The sequence below is a fragment of the Bufo gargarizans genome, chromosome 8, assembly GCF_014858855.1.
Source record: "Bufo gargarizans isolate SCDJY-AF-19 chromosome 8, ASM1485885v1, whole genome shotgun sequence".
Classification (NCBI taxonomy): Eukaryota; Metazoa; Chordata; class Amphibia; order Anura; family Bufonidae; genus Bufo; species Bufo gargarizans.
The window spans coordinates 26,524,920-26,547,746 of NC_058087.1; the positions used below are offsets into that span (position 1 = coordinate 26,524,920).

The window sequence follows — 22,827 nt, forward strand, 5'->3', positions numbered from 1 at the left end:
TACTGGTGTAAAGTAAGGTAAGGAACCGGAAATTACATATCTGGTGAGGCGCCACATTTGTCATTCTGCTTTTGCCATTTTCATCAACTTGCCATATTTTCTAAATGCCATTTTTGTTGTTTCTTAAAGGGATTGTGCAAGATCTTGGGGGGCGGGATTTGCCAAAGGAAGCTTACTTACCTGTTTCCCGACGCTAGCCCCCCCCCCCCCTTCTCCTCTCGGCCTGCGAAGCTCCGCTGGGCTCCCTCGCTGTAAACATCCAGTATGACACTGCCTGCAGCCAATCACTGTCCGTGCCGTTAACCAGCAGCTCTTATGGCATGACAAATGGTCGCATGATGCAAGGGGATCGGGTCACCTCCGTGGCTGCAGTCGGTGTCAGACTGGATGTTTACAGCGAGGGAGCCAGCGCCAGGAAGCAGGTGAGTAAGCTTCCCTTTACAGGTCCGGCCAAGGGGGGGTAAGCACAGCTCCTATTCTTGCACAACCCCTTTAAAGGGGTTCTGTCAGCAGTTTAATCTGAGGGCTATGTAAGCTGGGGGCAGAGACCATAATTAATACGCTGGGGCACTCATTTGAAGTGTCCCAGTTTTTTTCTTTTTTTGCGAAAATCTGTACTGCGCGGCTCCAGCACGAGCTGAGCAATGAGGTCTGCTCAATGTAATGCATGTGCTCGGGAGTCTTGATATTCATGAGCTCCTGGCCCGACGCCGTATAGGAAGAAAGCTATACTCAGGATTAGTACAAAATAAGTAAAGTACGTACAAAGTTACTGTATTTTTATGGATTAATAAAACGTGCCTTTTTTTTAATCAGAATCACTCCATTCATTGAAACGCGGCGACAACCCATGGAGAAGAGTGGCGCTGTCAGTAAATTAGAAGTCTCTCTCTTATGGTTGTGAACCTTCTGCATATGGGAATATCTGCAGGACGTCATTTCTCTACAGAACAACTTACATAGTCCTCGCTCTCTGGCTGGGCTGCTGTATCACCATTATTGCTGCCGGTCCTTGACTCCGCTCCATCCAGGGATTTCGCATCTGGAAACAGGAACTGCAAAAAGACTCAACTGGTCACAAGTGTGTTAACTGCCTCCATGTCTGCCCCTATGATGATAATAGGACGCGATGCAAGGAAGACAGGCAGCACCAGTCCGTTTATACGGCTACATGATACCGGTGTCAGGTCGACAAGCTTCTTAGATTTTTGGAAACAGAGAAAGAACTGTAATAATTAAGTGCGGTGCAAGTCTTCAAGACCCGGACATATAGTGGTATGTGCCCAGTCTGAAGCTCGCAGATTTTCATGGGTCTGGACCACCCGCCACTAGCGATTTAATAGTGAAGAACAGAACTGAAAGATACGTCTGGTGCCATTTATCTTCCCAGGAATGAAATCCGCCATGCCTCTAACATGTTTCCTCTGAATGCAGATACTGGGGGACAGACAGGCTGTCCCGTACACATTATTCCATGAGCAATGCAAATAAAAATGGAAATCATACATAATCTAGGACATGATAGTCTCTTTCTAACAAAGATAGAACCAGCCCTGGACCTCACATGGATCCAGAGATCTCCCTATTCATTGCTCTGCTAGATTTATTTCAAGCTGACAGCTCAGGGGGCGTGTCTTTTCTGCTGCCGCTAAGGAGGGGCGTGTCTTTTCTGCTGCCGCTAAGGAGGGGGGTTCTTTTCTGCTGCCGCTAAGGAGGGGGGTTCTTTTCTGCTGCCGCTAAGGAGGGGGGTTCTTTTCTGCTGCCGCTAAGGAGGGGGGTTCTTTTCTGCTGCCGCTAAGGAGGGGGGTTCTTTTCTGCTGCCGCTAAGGAGGGGGGTTCTTTTCTGCTGCCGCTAAAGAGGGGGGTTCTTTTCTGCTGCCGCTAAGGAGGGGGGTTCTTTTCTGCTGCCGCTAAGGGGGCGGGTCTTTTCTGCTGCCACTTTCTCTATATCCCAGCTGGGGGGTGTCCTTTCTGCTGCAGGTCTCTCTATATCACAGCTGGGGGGGTGTCCTTTCTGCTGCAGCTCTTTCTATATCACAGCTGGGGGGTGTCCTTTCTGCTGCAACTGGTGGCAGGTGAAGGATGGAACTAAGCATGTGCTTCCATCTCAGTGAGCAAAACAGACAATTTAGAAAAAGGGCAAACAGCAGATGGCGCTATACAGATAGATTTCAGTGAATAAGGCCTCAGTCAGACAACTGTATTTATGCATCTACATCTGTTCGCATCAATTTAGCAAAATTGCGGGTCTTATACATTTTAATGGGGCCACAAAAAGATGCGTACAGCACACCACGTGCTGTCGACATCCGTACTAACGTTTTGTGGCCTCACAAAAAAGATACAGCATGTCCTAGTCTTGTCCACAATTGCGGACAGGAATAGTCATGTCTATCATAAAGCTTGCCATGTGCGGTCTGCAAAATGCACCGGTATCCGTGTTTTGCGGAGCCGCAGTTTGTGGACTGCAAAACACATACGGTCGTCTGAATGACCCATAACTCAGGAGCTATACTAAATTTTTTATTACATGCAATTACAAAAGCTCTGGTTTGAAAAATTTTGAATATTTTTTTGTTTCAATTATAGCCACAATATGATCTATCTATAAATACACTAATAATATGCAGAAATTAATTTAAAAGATCTAAACAGAGAGATATAACATGGATGGGTGGAAGGATAATACATCGATAGGCAGCCCGGTAGAGGAATAGATAGATATAGATAGACAGATAGATAGAAGGTAGAAATACAGACAGATATGAGATAGATAGATATGAGATAGATAGATATGAGATAGATAGATATGAGATAGATAGATATGAGATAGATAGATAGATATGAGATAGATAGATATGAGATAGATAGATAGATATGAGATAGATAGATATGAGATAGATAGATATGAGATAGATAGATAGATAGACAGATATAAGATAGATAGATAGATAGATAGATAGACAGATATAAGATAGATATGAGATAGATAGATGATAGATAGATAGATAGATATGAGATAGATAGATAGATATGAGATAGATAGATAGATATGAGATAGATAGATAGATATGAGATAGATAGATAGATATGAGATAGATAGATATGAGATAGATAGATATGAGATAGATAGATATGAGATAGATAGATAGATAGATATGAGATAGATAGATATGAGATAGATAGATATGAGATAGATAGATAGATAGATAGATATGAGATAGATAGATATGAGATAGATAGATATGAGATAGATAGATATGAGATAGATAGATAGATAGATAGATAGATAGATAGACAGATATAAGATAGATAGATAGATAGATAGATAGATAGACAGATATAAGATAGATATGAGATAGATAGATGATAGATAGATAGATATGAGATAGATAGATAGATATGAGATAGATAGATAGATATGAGATAGATAGATAGATATGAGATAGATAGATATGAGATAGATAGATATGAGATAGATAGATAGATATGAGATAGATAGATATGAGATAGATAGATATGAGATAGATAGATAGATAGACAGATATAAGATAGATAGATAGATAGATAGCTAGATAGACAGATATAAGATAGATATGAGATAGATAGATGATAGATAGATAGATAGATATGAGATAGATATATGAGATAGATAGATAGATATGAGATAGATAGATAGATATGAGATAGATAGATAGATATGAGATAGATAGATATGAGATAGATAGATATGAGATAGATAGATATGAGATAGATAGATAGATATGAGATAGATAGATATGAGATAGATAGATATGAGATAGATAGATATGAGATAGATAGATAGATAGATAGATATGAGATAGATAGATATGAGATAGATAGATATGAGATAGATAGATATGAGATAGATAGATAGATAGATAGATAGATAGATAGATAGATATGAGATAGATAGATAGATATGAGATAGATAGATAGATAGATATGAGATAGATAGATAGATAGATAGATAGATAGATAGATATGAGATAGATAGATATGAGATAGATAGATATGAGATAGATAGATATGAGATAGATAGATATGAGATAGATAGATAGATAGATAGATAGATAGATAGATAGATAGATAGATAGATAGACAGATATAAGATAGATAGATAGATAGATAGATAGATAGATAGACAGATATAAGATAGATATGAGATAGATAGATGATAGATAGATAGATATGAGATAGATAGATAGATATGAGATAGATAGATAGATATGAGATAGATAGATAGATATGAGATAGATAGATATGAGATAGATAGATATGAGATAGATAGATAGATATGAGATAGATAGATATGAGATAGATAGATATGAGATAGATAGATAGATAGACAGATATAAGATAGATAGATAGATAGATAGATAGATAGACAGATATAAGATAGATATGAGATAGATAGATGATAGATAGATAGATAGATATGAGATAGATAGATAGATATGAGATAGATAGATAGATATGAGATAGATAGATAGATATGAGATAGATAGATAGATATGAGATAGATAGATATGAGATAGATAGATATGAGATAGATAGATATGAGATAGATAGATAGATATGAGATAGATAGATAGATATGAGATAGATAGATATGAGATAGATAGATATGAGATAGATAGATAGATATGAGATAGATAGATATGAGATAGATAGATATGAGATAGATAGATAGATAGACAGATATAAGATAGATAGATAGATAGATAGATAGATAGACAGATATAAGATAGATATGAGATAGATAGATGATAGATAGATAGATAGATATGAGATAGATAGATAGATATGAGATAGATAGATAGATATGAGATAGATAGATAGATATGAGATAGATAGATAGATATGAGATAGATAGATATGAGATAGATAGATATGAGATAGATAGATATGAGATAGATAGATAGATATGAGATAGATAGATATGAGATAGATAGATATGAGATAGATAGATATGAGATAGATAGATAGATAGATAGATATGAGATAGATAGATATGAGATAGATAGATATGAGATAGATAGATATGAGATAGATAGATAGATAGATAGATAGATAGATAGATAGATAGATATGAGATAGATAGATAGATATGAGATAGATAGATAGATAGATATGAGATAGATAGATAGATAGATAGATAGATAGATAGATATGAGATAGAGATATGAGATAGATAGATATGAGATAGATAGATATGAGATAGATAGATATGAGATAGATAGATAGATAGATAGATAGATAGATAGATAGATATGTACTGCTGGGGGAAGAGGAGAACACAACGGCCATAGCAGCACAATATATTACTGCCTGCCATGGACTGAGAGGAGCCTGATATACTATGGACTCCTATACCCCCACCCTGGACCTGTCCCCACCCCCAACCCCCAACCCTACCCAATTATTTACCACTTGCTTTGGCAATGCTAAAATGTATTTAGTCCTGCCAATAAAGCTGATTTGATTTGATTTGATTTGATATGAGATAGATAGATAGATAGATAGATAGATAGATAGATAGATAGATAGGAGTAGATAGATAGATATGAGATAGATAGATGATAGATATGAGATAGATAGATAGATAGATATGAGATAGATAGATAGATAGATAGAGATAGATAGATAGATAGATAGATAGATAGATAGATAGATAGATAGATAGATAGATAGATATGAGATAGATAGATATGAGATAGATAGATATGAGATAGATAGATATGAGATAGATAGATAGATATGAGATAGATAGATAGATATGAGATAGATAGATAGATATGAGATAGATAGATATGAGATAGATAGATATGAGATAGATAGATATGAGATAGATAGATAGATATGAGATAGATAGATATGAGATAGATAGATATGAGATAGATAGATATGAGATAGATAGATAGATAGATAGATAGATATGAGATAGATAGATAGATAGATATGAGATAGATAGATATGAGATAGATAGATAGATAGATAGATAGATAGATATGAGATAGATAGATATGAGATAGATAGATATGAGATAGATAGATATGAGATAGATATATAGATAGATAGATAGATAGATAGATATGAGATAGATATATAGATAGATATGAGATAGATATATAGATAGATATGAGATAGATAGATGATAGATATGAGATAGATAGATAGATAGATAGATAGATAGATATGAGATAGATAGATAGATATGAGATAGATAGATAGATAGATAGATAGATAGATAGATACAGTCATGTGAAAAAATTAGGACACCCTTTGAAAGCATGTGGTTTTTTGTAACATTTTTAATAAAAGGTTATTTCATCTCCGTTTCAACAATACAGAGAGATTAAAGTAATCCAACTAAACAAAGAAAACTGAAGAAAAGTCTTTTCAAGATCTTCTGTAAATGTCATTCTACAAAAATGCCTATTCTAACTGAGGAAAAAGATAGGACACCCTCACATGTATTCCCTCTTAAATTGGCTCAGATCTCACACAGGTATATCACACCAGGTGCACATAATTAGTAGATCGTTACTCTGCATGTTGAATGAGGCTTGCCCTATTTAAACCTCAGACATTTAGTTTGGTGTGCTCCTGACTGTTGAAGTGAGAGTGAGCACCATGGTGAGAGCAAAAGAGCTGTCAGAGGACTTCAGAAAAAAGATTGTAGCAGCCTATGAGTCTGGGAAGGGATTTAAAAAGATCTCAAAAGATTTTGAAATCAGCCATTCCACTGTCCGGAAGATAGTCTACAAGTGGAGGGCTTTCAAAACAACTGCCAACATGCCCAGGACTGGTCGCCCCAGCAAGTTCACCCCAAGAGCAGACCGCAAGATGCTAAAAGAGGTCTCCAAAAACCCTAAAGTGTCATCTCGAGAACTACAGCAGGCTCTGGCTACTGTTGATGTAGAAGTACATGCCTCTACAATCAGAAAGAGACTGTACAAGTTTAACTTGCATGGGAGGTGTGCAAGGAGGAAACCTTTGCTTTCCAAGAGAAACATCGAGGCCAGACTGACATTTGCCAGAGATAAAGTTGACAAAGACCAGGACTTCTGGAATAATGTTCTTTGGACAGATGAGTCCAAAATTGAATTATTTGGACACAACAGCAGAGGACATGTTTGGCGTAAACCAAACACAGCATTCCAAGAAAAGAACCTCATACCAACTGTGAAGCATGGAGGTGGAAGTGTCATGGTTTGGGGCTGCTTTGCTGCAGCAGGACCTGGTCAGCTCACCATCATAGAATCCACGATGAATTCTACTGTGTATCAGAAGGTGCTTGAAGAACATGTGAGACCATCAGTTAGAAAATTAAAGCTGAAGCGGAACTGGACCATGCAACATGACAATGACCCAAAACATACTAGTAAATCAACCAAAGATTGGCTGAAAAAGAAGAAATGGAGAGTCCTGGAATGGCCAAGTCAAAGTCCAGATTTGAATCCCATTGAGATGCTGTGGGGTGACTTGAAAAGGGCTGTACGTGCAAGAAACCCCTCAAACATCTCACAGCTGAAAAAGTTCTGCATTGAGGAGTGGGGTAAAATTTCCTCAGACCGATGTCGAAGACTGGTAGATGGCTACAAGAACCGTCTCACTGCAGTTATTTCAGCCAAAGGAGGTAACACTCGCTATTAGGGGCAAGGGTGTCCTATCTTTTTCCTCAGTTAGAATAGGCATTTTTGTAGAATGACATTTACAGAAGATCTTGAAAAAGACTTTTCTTCAGTTTTCTTTGTTTAGTCGGATTACTTTAATCTCTCTGTATTGTTGAAACGGAGATGAAATAACCTTTTATTAAAAATGTTACAAAAAACCACATGCTTTCAAAGGGTGTCCTAATTTTTTCACATGACTGTAGATAGATATGAGATAGATAGATATGAGATAGATAGATATGAGATAGATAGATATGAGATAGATAGATATGAGATAGATAGATATGAGATAGATATATAGATAGATAGATAGATAGATAGATAGATAGATATGAGATAGATATATAGATAGATATGAGATAGATAGATAGATAGATAGATATGAGATAGATATATAGATAGATATATAGATAGATAGATATGAGATAGATATATAGATAGATAGATAGATAGATAGATAGATAGATATGAGATAGATAGATAGATAGATAGATAGATATGAGATAGATAGATAGATAGATATGAGATAGATAGATAGATAGATAGATAGATATGAGAAGATAGATAGATATGAGATAGATATATAGATAGATATGAGAGAGATAGATAGATAGATAGATATGAGATAGATAGATAGATATGAGATAGATAGATAGATATGAGATAGATAGATAGATAGATAGATATGAGATAGATAGATATGAGATAGATAGATAGATAGATAGATAGATAGATATGAGATAGATATATAGATAGATATGAGATAGATATATAGATAGATATGAGATAGATATATAGATAGATATGAGATAGATAGATATGAGATAGATAGATAGATATGAGATAGATAGATAGATATGAGATAGATAGATAGATATGAGATAGATAGATAGATAGATATGAGATAGATAGATAGATATGAGATAGATATATAGATAGATAGATAGATAGATAGATATGAGATAGATAGATAGATAGATATGAGATAGATAGATATGAGATAGATAGATATGAGATAGATATATAGATAGATATGAGATAGATAGATAGATAGATAGATAGATATGAGATAGATAGATAGATAGATAGATATGAGATAGATATATAGATAGATATGAGATAGATATATAGATAGATATGAGATAGATATATAGATAGATATGAGATAGATATATAGATAGATATGAGATAGATATATAGATAGATATGAGATAGATAGATAGATAGATAGATATGAGATAGATAGATATGAGATAGATAGATAGATAGATATGAGATAGATAGATATGAGATAGATAGATAGATATGAGATAGATAGATGATAGATATGAGATAGATAGATAGATAGATAGATATGAGATAGATAGATATGAGATAGATAGATATGAGATAGATAGATATGAGATAGATAGATATGAGATAGATAGATATGAGATAGATAGATATGAGATAGATAGATAGATAGATAGATAGATAGATATGAGATAGATAGATAGATAGATAGATTTGATTTGATTTGATTTGATTTGATATGAGATAGATAGATAGATAGATAGATAGATAGATATGAGATAGATAGATATGAGATAGATAGATATGAGATAGATAGATATGAGATAGATAGATAGATAGATAGATAGATAGATAGATATGAGATAGATAGATATGAGATAGATAGATATGAGATAGATAGATATGAGATAGATAGATAGATAGATAGATAGATAGATATGAGATAGATACAGCCCGCCAGGTATCCAGGTCGCATTAGTAAAACTCTACAATGTTGTGCTGAGTGCCGGCTACTTCCCCCAGAGCTGGAACCAGGGCATCATCACCCCCATACACAAGGGCGGAGACAAGTATGACCCAGCCAACTATAGAGGGATATGTGTCAGCAGCAACCTGGGAAAACTCCTCAGCAGTATCCTGAATAAGAGGATCCTCAGCTTCCTCACCCAGCACAACATCCTCAGCAGAAGCCAAGCAGGCTTCATACCAAACCACCGCACCACGGACCACATCTACACCCTGCAGAGCCTCATCAAGAGCCATGTCCACAATACAAAGCAGGGAAAGATCTATGCCTGCTTTGTGGACTTTAAGAAGGCCTTTGACTCAGTGTGGCATCCGGGCCTATTCCTGAAACTTCTTGAAAGCGGAATAGGAGGAAAAACATATGATGTCATCAGAAGCTCCTACACTGAGAACAGATGCAGCGTGAAGGTAAATGGGAGGAGAACGGCTTATTTCCAGCAGAGCCGAGGAGTCAGACAGGGCTGCAGCCTCAGTCCAACCCTGTTTAACATCTACATCAATGAGCTGGCGGCGGCTCTGGAGTCCTCCTCAGCACCTGGTCTCACCCTCCATGACACTGAGGTGAAATTTCTCCTTTATGCAGATGATCTTCTGCTACTATCGCCAACTGAGAAAGGTCTCCAAGATAACCTGAAAATCCTGGAGAAGTTCAGTAACACATGGGCACTGCCCATCAATCCAAAGAAAACCAACATCATGGTGTTCCAGAAAAGAAATCGAAAAGCAGCCGGGCGTCCTCTCTTCCTGCTAAACAACTGTCCAATTTCAGAAACAGACAGCTACACCTACCTGGGCCTAGAAATCAGCCAATCAGGGAATTTTAAGAAAGCCATGGAAACACTGAAAGACAAGGCGAGCAAAACCTTCTATGCCATCAGAAGGCGTCTGTATCACCTTAAAGCACCAGTGACCGTCTGGCTTAAAATCCTTGACACCATCATCGCCCCAATCCTCCTGTATGGCAGCGAAGTCTGGGGCCCAGACACATACCCAGACCGGGCAAAGTGGGACTCTGGGCCAACAGAACTATTCCACCTAGAACTCTGCAAACACTTTCTCCAGGTCCACAGGGGCACCTCAAACAGAGCCTGTCGAGCAGAACTGGGCAGATTCCCACTCTACTTTGCTGTACAGAAGAGGGCGCTATCATTCAGAGCCCATCTACATAGCAGCAGTCCCAGCTCCTACCATCACAAAGCCTTGCTACACCAAGAAGCCCCAGAAAAACAAAGCACCCCGCAACAAGTCACCCAAACCCAGCCTGCCCAATCCACCAACCAATATAGCCTGACAAAGGGCGGAATCCAGAGGACGATACACAAGTTCAAAGAGGAGTATATTAGCGTCTGGAAAAACGACATAAGAACATCCCAGAAGCTGACAGTATACCAGAGCCTGCAGAGGGAGTACAAACTGGCCCCATATCTGGAGAAACTCCCCAATCCAAAAGACAGACAGATCCTGAGCCGGTACAGACTAAGCGCCCACAGCCTGCTCATTGAATCCGGGCGTCATCGACAGAGGTACATGCCCAGGGAGAGCAGACTGTGCCAGCAGTGCGACCAGGAGGCCGTGGAGGATGAGGCTCATTTCCTGCTGCGGTGCCCCAAATACTCAGCAGTGAGAGAGACTCACTTCAGGAGACTGTCTGATCTCTGCCCAGACTTCACCTCCATGGAGGAGGAAGAGAGACTCCCCATACTGCTGGGGGAAGAGGAGAACACAGCGGCCATAGCAGCACAATATATTACTGCCTGCCATGGACTGAGAGGAGCCTGATATACTATGGACTCCTATACCCCCACCCTGGACCTGTCCCCACCCCCAACCCTACCCAATTATTTACCACATGCTTTGGCAATGCTAAAATGTATTTAGTCCTGCCAATAAAGCTGATTTGATTTGATTTGATTTGATTTGATAGATAGATATGAGATAGATAGATAGATAGATATGAGATAGATAGATAGATAGATATGAGATAGATAGATAGATATGAGATAGATAGATAGATAGATAGATAGATAGATAGATAGATAGATAGATATGAGATAGATAGATAGATAGATAGATATGAGATAGATAGATAGATAGATAGATATGAGATAGATAGATATGAGATAGATAGATAGATATGAGATAGATAGATAGATATGAGATAGATAGATATGAGATAGATAGATATGAGATAGATAGATATGAGATAGATGGATAGATAGATATGAGATAGATAGATAGATATGAGATAGATAGATGATAGATATGAGATAGATAGATAGATAGATAGATATGAGATAGATAGATAGATATGAGATAGATAGATAGATAGATAGATAGATAGATATGAGATAGATAGATATGAGATAGATAGATAGATAGATAGATATGAGATAGATAGATATGAGATAGATAGATGATAGATATGAGATAGATAGATAGATATGAGATAGATAGATAGATAGATAGATATGAGATAGATAGATGATAGATATGAGATAGATAGATAGATATGAGATAGATAGATAGATATGAGATAGATAGATAGATATGAGATAGATAGATAGATAGATATGAGATAGATAGATAGATAGATATGAGATAGATAGATAGATATGAGATAGATAGCTAGCTCGCTCTTTTCCTTCTGGCTGATTATTGTGACAGATATAAGATAGATATGAGATAGATAGATAGATAGATAGATAGATAGATAGATAGATAGATATGAGATAGATAGATAGATATGAGATAGATAGATAGATATGAGATAGATAGATAGATATGAGATAGATAGATATGAGATAGATAGATATGAGATAGATAGATATGAGATAGATAGATAGATAGATAGATAGATAGATAGATAGATAGATAGATAGATGATAGATAGATATGAGATAGATATGAGATAGATAGATAGATAGATATGAGATAGATAATAGATAGATATGAGATAGATAATAGATAGATATGAGATAGATAGATATGAGATAGATAGATAGATGATAGATATGAGATAGATATGAGATAGATAGATAGATAGATAGATAGATAGATAGATATGAGATAGATAGATAGATAGATATGAGATAGATAGATAGATATGAGATAGATATGAGATAGATAGATAGATAGATAGATGATAGATATGAGATAGATATGAGATAGATAGATAGATAGACAGATAGCTAGCTCGCTCTTTTCCTTCTGGCTGATTATTGTGACAGATATGCACAGGGTATAAATAACCCTATTACGCACTTGCCAGATTTCAGGAGCAGAGAAACGTTTCCAGCGTTATAACATCGCCGATATATTCAGGAGGCAGAACCGTTAACAAGGTAAACAACAGATATGATTAATTCACACTCAAGCAACACTGCAGCACCTCCTAATTAACACGTGTATTAGCTGCGAAGATGAATTTGTTAAATTAGGGTCATATCATGAATAGTGGAGAGAAAAAAACACGTCTAAAAATAAAAGATGTAAAAGTTCAGTGTGGAACCTACAAATAAAATGGCGTTCAGGACGTCGCTGCTGAGTGGGGTCTCATCTGCCCCTCGGTGCTTGCGCATCTTCTTCCTGGCGCTGCTCACCATGCCGGTGACAGACAGCTTGTGTATGGGGACTGGTGCCGGCTCGGTGAGCTTTGACAGAGCCTGGCTAATATCAGCTGCGTCTATAAAGAAAGAGCACAAAGGACATTGTATGCCGAGCCTGGCTGCATAGAAGTATTAATTTAGAAAGATCTGTGAGATGCTGCTTAGCAACTGGATCATTCTGCCTCACTGCAATCCCCTACATCTTGCTAATAAAAAAAAATACATTTTTTTTATCCTACTAGCTAAAATTTTACCAGGGATCAGGGGTCCAAATATGCAAATGTAGATTTATCAGAAGGGGAGTCTGGTTAGAAAATCCAAGTAGAGCGGGTGCACTGTGTAGGACAAAAGATCATCACCAGATAGAGTGCTTAAGATCCCTGCATAGTTATAAATAACTATCTGACTTCCTGCAACCACCACTAGGGGGAGCTCACTGCATACTATTTAATCATTGACTTCAATGCATATCAAGTAAGCTTCTAAGCTCCCCTAGTGGTGGTGGCAGGCAGATAGTAATGTTTAAAGTGGACCTGTCACCTCTCCTGACATCCTACCTACTTGCATTCCCCAAGCTTGAACACTCCTGGAGCATCTTGACTCTATGTTGTTCAGTTATAGCTACTAGAAATGTAGTAATGGATCTGCAACTGGGTGTTACCAGTGTGGGGGGTGTTTCTGCCCAGTCTGATGCTATCTAATCAGGGCTGCGAGTGTCACAGTGTGAGTGCACACCCCTCCTCAAACTGCTAACATCCAGTTGCAGATTTAATAATAAACTTCTAGTAGTAATAAGGGAGGAACGGAACAACATAAAGATGCTCCAGAATCGTTACTGCATGAGGAAAAAAATTATTATCAGGAGTGGCGACAGGTTGTTTTCCAAGGCATTTTCCAGGGGAATCAGTGGGTAAGGCCTCATCCACATGACCATATCCGTACTACGGTATGCAAACCACGGATCTGCAAAATACTGATACTGTCCGTGTGCATTTCGCAATTTTCTCACTCCCATCCGCAAAACAGACAATAGGACATGTTCTATAACAGCTGCACGGATGCGGACATCACATGGACGACATCTGCGTGCAGTCCGATTGTTCTGCAGACCCCATAGAAATGATTGTAAGAACGTCCGACCTGCAAAAAAACATGCAGATTGGACGTGGATCCCAAATGTGGTCGTGTGCATGAGGCCTAAGAATCAGTTAAAAATTATTGCTACTAACCATCACCCATCCTCCCCCCCCTCCGCAGTTCCGGTCCACACAGCACTCCACCTCCTGAGCTCGGCACCCAGCAAATGATGGGGACAGCCAGCTCAGCCAATCCCTGCTATACCAATCACGCAGTGGTGAAACGCCTCTACCGCTGACTGGCTAAGCGGCAGTCAAAGCCATTTCCTGTGTCTCGAGCGCCAGGGGCAGGAAGTGGAGAGCAGCGTGGACTGAAACCGCAGCAGCCGGGAATCGGTGAAGGGGAGTACTGGTGGCATTTATCATGTAGAGAAAGCTAATACAAGGCAGTTACTAATGTATTGTGATTGTCCATATTGCTTCCTTTGCTGGCTGGATTCATTTTTCCATCACATAATACACGGCTCGTTTCCAGGGGTTACGGCCGTCTTGTAATCCAGCAGTGGTGGTTGTGCTTGAAGACTTTAGGAAAAAGTGCCTATAGTGTGCAAGCACAACTACCACTATGGCGGCAATATGGATCATCACGATACATTAGTGCTCTGGTATTAACTTTCACTACTTGATAAATGCCATTTGCTGAAGTGACAACCCCTATGACTCATTTTGACCCTGCAGTTTAACTAAAATGATTCGCTGCAGTGGATTCAGATTTTCTGTATGAGGAAAAACTGCTTATGAAGGATCTGCTATTTGCAAAAGCATTTGCAAGGGTCTGATGGACATTTTCAGCAAACGATCCTGACAACTTGTGGGGATGACTTTTCTACCGGCCCAGTGAGAAGTGTCATTGATGCCACTTAGTTGATTGCCGCGCTGTCGGTGTCACCATGAGTGACCTTTATATTAGCAGATCCCACCATGATATTTATGCACGCATTTACGCTGTGCAATTATTGTAATGACCGCACCGCAATCACCGATGTCCACACCATTACCCGGACGTGCATCCGACTAGGGGGAGGGGAACGGACCATGTTATGCCAGGCCTGCGCACGCTATGAAGAACGCGATTACCTTTTCCGTTTTCCTCAAAGGCAGATTTGCCAAGAAGCTCATCGGTGGATTCTTTACGGCGGCAAAGTCGAAAAAACTCTGAAACAAAATCGCCTAAAAAGAAGAAAGTAAATGTGTTGAATATCAAAAGGCGATGATTAAAGATGACTAAGGGTCCATTCACACGTCCGCAAAATGGGTCTGCAATCGTTCCGCAATTTTGCGGAACAGGTTGTGGACCCATTCATTTTCAATGGGGCCACAAATGATGTCTGCACTTCCGTTCCGCGGGCCTGCAAAAAAACAGAACATGTCTTATTCTTGTCCGCAGACATGGACAAGAAAAGCCATTTCCATTATAGTGCTGGCCATGTGCGGTCCGCAAAACACTTGTGGCCGTGTGAATGGACTCTTAAGCCATGCACATGACATAACGGTCGGCCAAACGCTCATTCTTCCCCCAGCTCCGCCACAAACACACACGCTTGGTTCCGTTGAGTGTGCAAGCTTATTTCAGGTAATCCAATATGTCCTTCTTTTCCCCAACATCTACAGTTGGGGGGATTCTAGAAGACCATCCACACCTCATGCATATGAATGGCGTGACTGCACAGTAGAAAAAAAAATAATCCGCTGTGGAAATAAGTAACATGCTACTAATTCTACACGGAAAAGCGGATTAACCCACTGAATGACCGAATGTACTGAAAGCCACGGGTAGAAATCAGAGGGTCAGATGCAGATTTCTGCCTTGGATTTAAGGTTCTTTTTTTTTTCCACAAGTTTACCTTCGCAAACAATTTTTTGTTTTTTTTTGTGCGCCACCGGATATATATTTTTTTTAAAATTAGGCAACCCTGGAAATTTTCTACCTGCCAAATTGTGTATAGAGTGCCTAGGCATCTCCATGGTTACAGACCACTGTCATGCCATCTCCTGTCGCCTACATCTTGGTAATCTACTGGAATGATGTTATTAGGAAGTAGGGGACAGATGAGAATAAGTACAGGATCAGACTACACAGGGTTTGTTTGTAGTCTGTAACCATGGGGACAAACAGGTCTGCATTAGAGCTGTATACACAAATGGTAAGATAGTTGTAATCAAGACCATGGGGGAGATATATATCATCTCCCTGTGCCAGTGCTGATAAAAAGTTGCAAATTGCATATTTGCAAGGAAAAAAAAAAGGTCAGTTTCAGAAAAGGGGCGTGACAAGGGAGGGAAGGGGGCATAGCCGTCAGCCACGACAAATTTATCTTCATTTACTCCACTTCTCTGATGCAAATGAAGCCAGAACTCTCTGGCTGCTCTCATTTCTGTTTAGGTGCACAGACTGCCGGCGGATGCGACAAATTTATGAAGCAGAACGAGCCGGTCTGGATAAATCTCCCCCTATATGCAAAACTGCTTTATTCGGAGGTATTGCAGCAGTAAAAACAAATTGTTGTAAAGGTGGACATAGCTAATAAACTGCAAGGGTAACCAACCAGGTAGGGTAGGGGGAAAAAACTAATTGGATAATTTTACCCAGCGTATGACTTCTTATCTAACGACTCACCTAACATACACTGCGGGTTATCTGCTTTTCTCACTCGGACCGACCACTGCGGAGCTTGCAGCGGATCCAAATCCCTGTATGACAAAGCACAAGCAGAACTGTGTCACCACAACCAAATACACAAAAAACATATCCCAGCACCTCATCTCCTCCTTTATAAAGATTTCTTCTCTATGTGTTTCGGGAAATCGGTCGTGTTCGCCCTCCTGCTCTTCACTGTCCTGTGTCTGGCTGTAAGGTAACTGGCGGCAGCAGCGGCCTCTGCTCCCTCGGCTCTGTCTGCAGTAGGACAATCCGCCTTCCACCCTGTTTACTTTTATCATTTATTTCTATGTTTAGTGTTCCTTTACGAATGTTAATTTAAGCCTCATAGGTAGCCGCATATGTCAATTCTGGGGGCATCTATAAGCACTGATGAGGGTCGTTAATTAGAGGGAGCCCTTCCTGGCTTTGTTTACATTTCTTACATGCTGCTAACGCTACTGATTCTATCATCTAAGGGGTTAAACATCTGGGATCGGAGTAATCCCCTGTATCCCAGCTTCCTCTCATGGGTGATGCTGGTCACTAATGTGTACCTTAGGCAGAAGTCAGAAAGTGACAAAAGATGCATGGATGGCATTTTGCTAGGATATGCCATCATTGTCAGATAGGTGCGGGTTCCACCTCCGAGACCCTCTCCTATCTCCAGAACGGGGCCCCTGAAGTGATGCAGAGCTCACTGCGCGTGCGCCGCTACCTCTTGATTCACCACTATTGGACTGCCAGAAATAGCCGGGCCGGCGCTCAGCTTTTTTTGGAACTCCCATGGTGGTGAATAGAGGGGGGCTGTGCTTGCGCAGTGCACTCTCCTTCACTTCGGGGAGCCCGTTCTGGAGATAGCAGCGGGTGCCAGTGCCGAACCTATCTGACTGACACTGATGGCATAGCCTAGCAATACGCCCCAGTAAAGGTTTCAGCAAATAAAGTGGATTCACTGTATAATCAGCAATATATTTTTTGCATTTATTCCTCACAATCTGAGAGATCTCTGCTTGCAGTCATTGAACGGGAAGTTCCAAGTTTTACCGTTTACCGAAATCTGTCCTGGTCACATGATGCTCACACAGCGTATGACTGTATGATGATGGCGGTACTGTAACCAGCCGTGCACCCATCACATGATTTTGACAATGAAGAGTCCCATATTACAGGGCGCTGAGCCCCGTCCTGTGAGGAGCAGCATCCGGCAGACATTACTTACGAGTACACGTCGTTGTCCACTATGATGCCTTCGGTCAGGCAGGGCCAAGTGGTGGCCAAGTGCAATTCACTAGGAGACAAGTTAGGAAACAGTTAGTGAATCCCTCACAATTTGGTACGATTCAGATGTGATACCGGCGGAGAAGCAAGGCAGACCTGCACATCAGGACTATAGGAAAGCAGGGTGGCTGCCATATTGGTTGTCATCACCTAGCTTTCCTGTCCATAAATGTATAGAATAAAACAAAATGAGCAAATTACAGAATTAACCGGCTGTAGCCAATATGATCGGGCTGCGGGGCGGACAGATTAACACCGTGAATGCACTATTTCTTCCGAGATAAGCGGCGCCGCAGCCATCAGTTCTAGGAAAACGCAGTTATTTAATGTTTTTTTTTCCCCAAGCTTCAATCTGCTCGTTCAGGAGCTCTAACCTGTCATCCAGGGCTGGGGGCTCACCTGTAGATTGCACAATTTACTGCGTGCACCATATCATTTCATCTCCTGAGCTGAAGTGAGCAATTCAGCTGCAGAAAGGTCAGCGCTCTATGGAAATGGACAAATTGTGCACTTCTACTGCATGATTACACCCGATGAGGAAATGAGCCATTTCTTCAGAAAACATTTAATAGTTTCAGAATTGCAGTCATTAAACTGCAGCATCCGAAATAGGTGCGCTCTACAGCTGATGTGATATACATGCTGCCTCGGGAGCGATCTCATCTACCTACACCCTCCTGCCATAGCTCTCATAGCGGTCTCACAAATTAAACGTTTGTCTGTCATATCTCATCGCACATCTACCATCTATCTATCTATCTCACATCAATATCGATTCATCTATGCTTATCTATATGTAACCATCAATGTATCTATCTCATGCCAATCTATCTAATACCCATCTATCCCATATGTACTGATCTAGAAAAGATGTCCGGTTTTATAAAACAACTACCAGTAGAGGGCAGGATCACAAAATCGTCTCACCATAAGTTTTAGGCAAGAACTTCAAAAATCACAGTGAATACAGAAATACTAATTTTTATGTCCTAAATCATAAAAAACATTGACACAGGAAAGATTGACCGATTGCTTTGCCAACAGCCTTTTGCTGGAATATAACTTGGTAAATGCCCAACGAGGAATGTGGCTCATTCAATATCAAAGAATTCTCTCTACAGCAGAGAGCAGCAACCTCCAGCATTCCAGCTGTTCTGAAACTATAACTCCCAGAATCCTCCTTTCTCTTCTGAGTAAAAAGAACAGCTGAGTAACTGTGCATGTTGGGAGATGTAGTTTCACAGCAGCTGGAGTGTCAAAAGTGGCTGAACCCTGCTCTACAAGATGAATAAAAGGTTAATTCACTTTATAAGTACTGTACTGATCCTGAGTTACATCCTGCATTATACTCCAGAGCTGCACTCACTATTCTGCTGGTGCAGTCACTGTGTACATACATTACTTATCCTGTACTGATCCTGAGTTACATCCTGCATTATACTCCAGAGCTGCACTCACTATTCTGCTGGTGCAGTCACTGTGCACATACATTACATTACTTATCCTGTACTGATCCTGAGTTACATCCTGTATTATACTCCAGAGCTGCACTCACTATTCTGCTGGTGCAGTCACTGTGTACATACATTACATTACTTATCCTTTACTGATCCTGAGTTACATCCTGTATTATACTCCAGAGCTGCACTCACTATTCTGCTGGTGGAGTCACTGTGTACATACATTACTTATCCTGTACTGATCCTGAGTTACATCCTGTATTATACTCCAGAGCTGCACTCACTATTCTGCTGGTGCAGTCACAGTGTACATACATTACATTGCTTATCATGTACTGATCCTGAGTTACATCCTGTATTATACTCCAGAGCTGCACTCATTATTCTGCTGGTGCAGTCACTGTGTACATACATTACATTACTTATCCTGTACTGATCCTGAGTTACATCCTGTATTATACTCCAGAGCTGCACTCACTATTCTGCTGGTGCAGTCACTGTGTACATACATTACTTATCCTGTACCGATCCTGAGTTACATCCTGTATTATACTCCAGAGCTGCACTCACTATTCTGCTGGTGGAGTCACCCTTGAAGAGCCACTTATGGTAGAAAAAATGACTAAGATTCTGCTAACCTTATTGGGTCTTCACAGGCGCCAAAGGGTAGCTTTCCAAACTCCAGACCCCCAACTTCTCCACCCACCACAGCATCAATGTCTACAATAAAGAATCAGGAGGGAGACAACCAGTTACAATACATAACTCAATACATATGGTGAATATAATATCATCAAAAGTCCTGGATATACAGAAGAATGGAGGTAAGACATCCAGCCACTGACTAGTCATAAAGTAACAGTAAAACATAAAAACAAACAATAAAGTGAAAGGGAATAGAAAAGAAGAAAAAAAAAATGTCATTTTCCAGAACAGTAGTTTAGAAATCTTTCAAAGAACACAGGGGTTAATTTCCTCCTGTCCCCTCAATGTTTATCTGCCGGAAAGTTGGGTGGCGGGGTTAAGAATGTCTGGTCTCCTATAGGAGAAAGAGTGGGGGAGGGCTCCTGCTTCAGCCAGCTGCCGCACTGTCAGAGACTGCTCCAATTTGAGATTTAAAGAAAAGGGAGGGGGAGGGGGCGGTGTTCCTGGAATGCACATAGATACATTTTTTTACTTCCAATAATGTACATTTTCCACGTTCCCTCATTGCCACATTCAGATTCTTCTGGATTGTTACATAGCAGCTTCTCAGTACTGCAGCTTGCTTATAATGTACTACTAGATACTACTCAGTTTCTATAACTATTTTTGTATCTTGCAATATAGCTCTGTTTTATTAAACCGAATAATAATCTCATTGCTGTTCAGATCGGCTGATTGAGGTGACAAGAGGCCACTTGTGTGAGGATAAATAGCTAGGTCTCATATTCTTCTCATGCAGGTAATATAGAATTATTAAAAAATACTTTCAATTGAAAATTATTTTAGCATTGTGTATTCTCATCGAGCAATACCCTGATGCTGTATGCCGGAGCTTCCCCAACAACTTCAAATTATTCTGCCCAGCATTTCCACGCATTAAATGTACTGATTTCTAGCAAGCTGTGTAATGCCTTACTTCTCCTGTGGTGGCGCTGCAGAAGAATTGAGGACTTACTGCCAAGATCCTCCATCCTAGGGGCTGTGATCGCCAACTCAGGAGCTGTGACCTACCATCCAGGGGGCCTATGACCCCTCACCTGGAGGCCTGTGATCTTCCATCCAGGGCCTTTGACTTCCCCCCTGGGGGCTGTGATCTCCCTTCCAGGGCCTCTGACTACCCACCTGGGGCCTGTGATCTTCCATCCAGGGCCTGTGACTTTCCACCTAAGGACCTATGATGCGCCATCTGGGGCCTGTTACTTCCCACCTGAGGGGCCTATGATGAACCATCTGGGGCCTGTGACTTCCCACCTGAGGGGCCTATGATGTACCATCTGAACAGCCGATCTGCAGGGTGTGCCGACAGTCGGAGCCCTGCCAATCTGATATTGATGACCTGTCATGAAGATAGGGCGCAAAGATAGGAAACCAGACAACTCTTTTAAAAAAAAACACTCCCACAATAGTTTTTTATTCTCTGACCTATTATACAGGTACTAGATGTAAAATGCAGTGAAGGTAATGATCTTCCCAGTGACTGTATTTGTGCGTTATCCCCTCCCTTCTGATCCTCAGCTGTGTCATGTGAGCAGTACAAATAACACAGCATCTTATGTGTGGACAGGAAGTGTTATTAGACCGGCTTTGGAAGTACCCAGTTTCCATACTGCAGGTATCTGGGTGACAAACTGGTCTGTGAGGTTGCCCCTGCTGGCACCTACTGAAATCAATGGGGGAGGATTTTTAAGGTCAGTTTTGCACGAATCTCTGTTGCCGTAATAGGCGCCAAATTTATCAAATGTTTCACAATGCTTTTCTTTTTATTTCAATTTTTATTTATACATTTTCAAATACAAAATATAATCATTAACATTATAAATAACATACTTCATTCCCCACCAACCACCCACCCCAAAAACCAATCACCCCCATTGAGAAGGGACAAAAAGACGAAAAAAAACAATATTACCTTGTACCATTTATTCCATATTTCCGTAAAGCCATGTTTTTTACCCCTATTGGGCAGACTAGATGGGCCAAATGGTTCTTATCTGCCGACACATTCTATGTTTCTATTTTCCTTAATTATCCTTTCCATTTTTATAATTCCATTCCCCTACTAAGGGCTGATCTTTTTGATTAAATTTTTTAAGATAAGCAGTCTTGCCTGAAATATGCGTGTTTGACCGCTCTCCGTAGTCTCAGATGAATAGTACCCCACAATATACATATCACAGGGTCCCCATATATCTGTAATCTCAAAACTGTTTCCATGATCCCTGCTATGTCAGACCAGTACCTAAACAGTTTAGAGCATCTCCAAACCAAATGCACCAAACCTGCCCGTTCCTCCATACATCCCGGGCATAAATCTGTATCCCCTAGACCAATTTTTTTCAACATTAAAGGGATGAGACCAGAGAGCTATTACTCAAAACATCCTCCCATTTCTCATTTGATAGCTCTTCAATATCTTTTTTTCCATTTTTCTTTAGCTATTACACTGACCAAAAATATAAACGCAACACTTTCGGTTTTGCTCGC

At 40.0% G+C, this 22,827-nt stretch overlaps 1 protein-coding gene across 2 annotated transcripts in view; it reads right to left on the reverse strand.

Moving 5' to 3' along the window:
• RAB3GAP1 (RAB3 GTPase activating protein catalytic subunit 1) overlaps positions 1-22,827 on the reverse strand; it is a 111,451-nt gene that overhangs the window by 38,705 nt on the left and 49,919 nt on the right. For both annotated transcript variants that reach the window (XM_044304794.1, XM_044304793.1), the window contains exons 9-14: positions 20,277-20,358; positions 18,120-18,188; positions 16,877-16,950; positions 15,337-15,429; positions 13,031-13,200; positions 960-1,055 (exon numbers count right to left, since the gene is read on the reverse strand). In XM_044304794.1, coding sequence (XP_044160729.1) covers positions 960-1,055; positions 13,031-13,200; positions 15,337-15,429; positions 16,877-16,950; positions 18,120-18,188; positions 20,277-20,358 — 584 coding nt within the window. The remainder of the gene's footprint in view (positions 1-959; positions 1,056-13,030; positions 13,201-15,336; positions 15,430-16,876; positions 16,951-18,119; positions 18,189-20,276; positions 20,359-22,827) is intronic.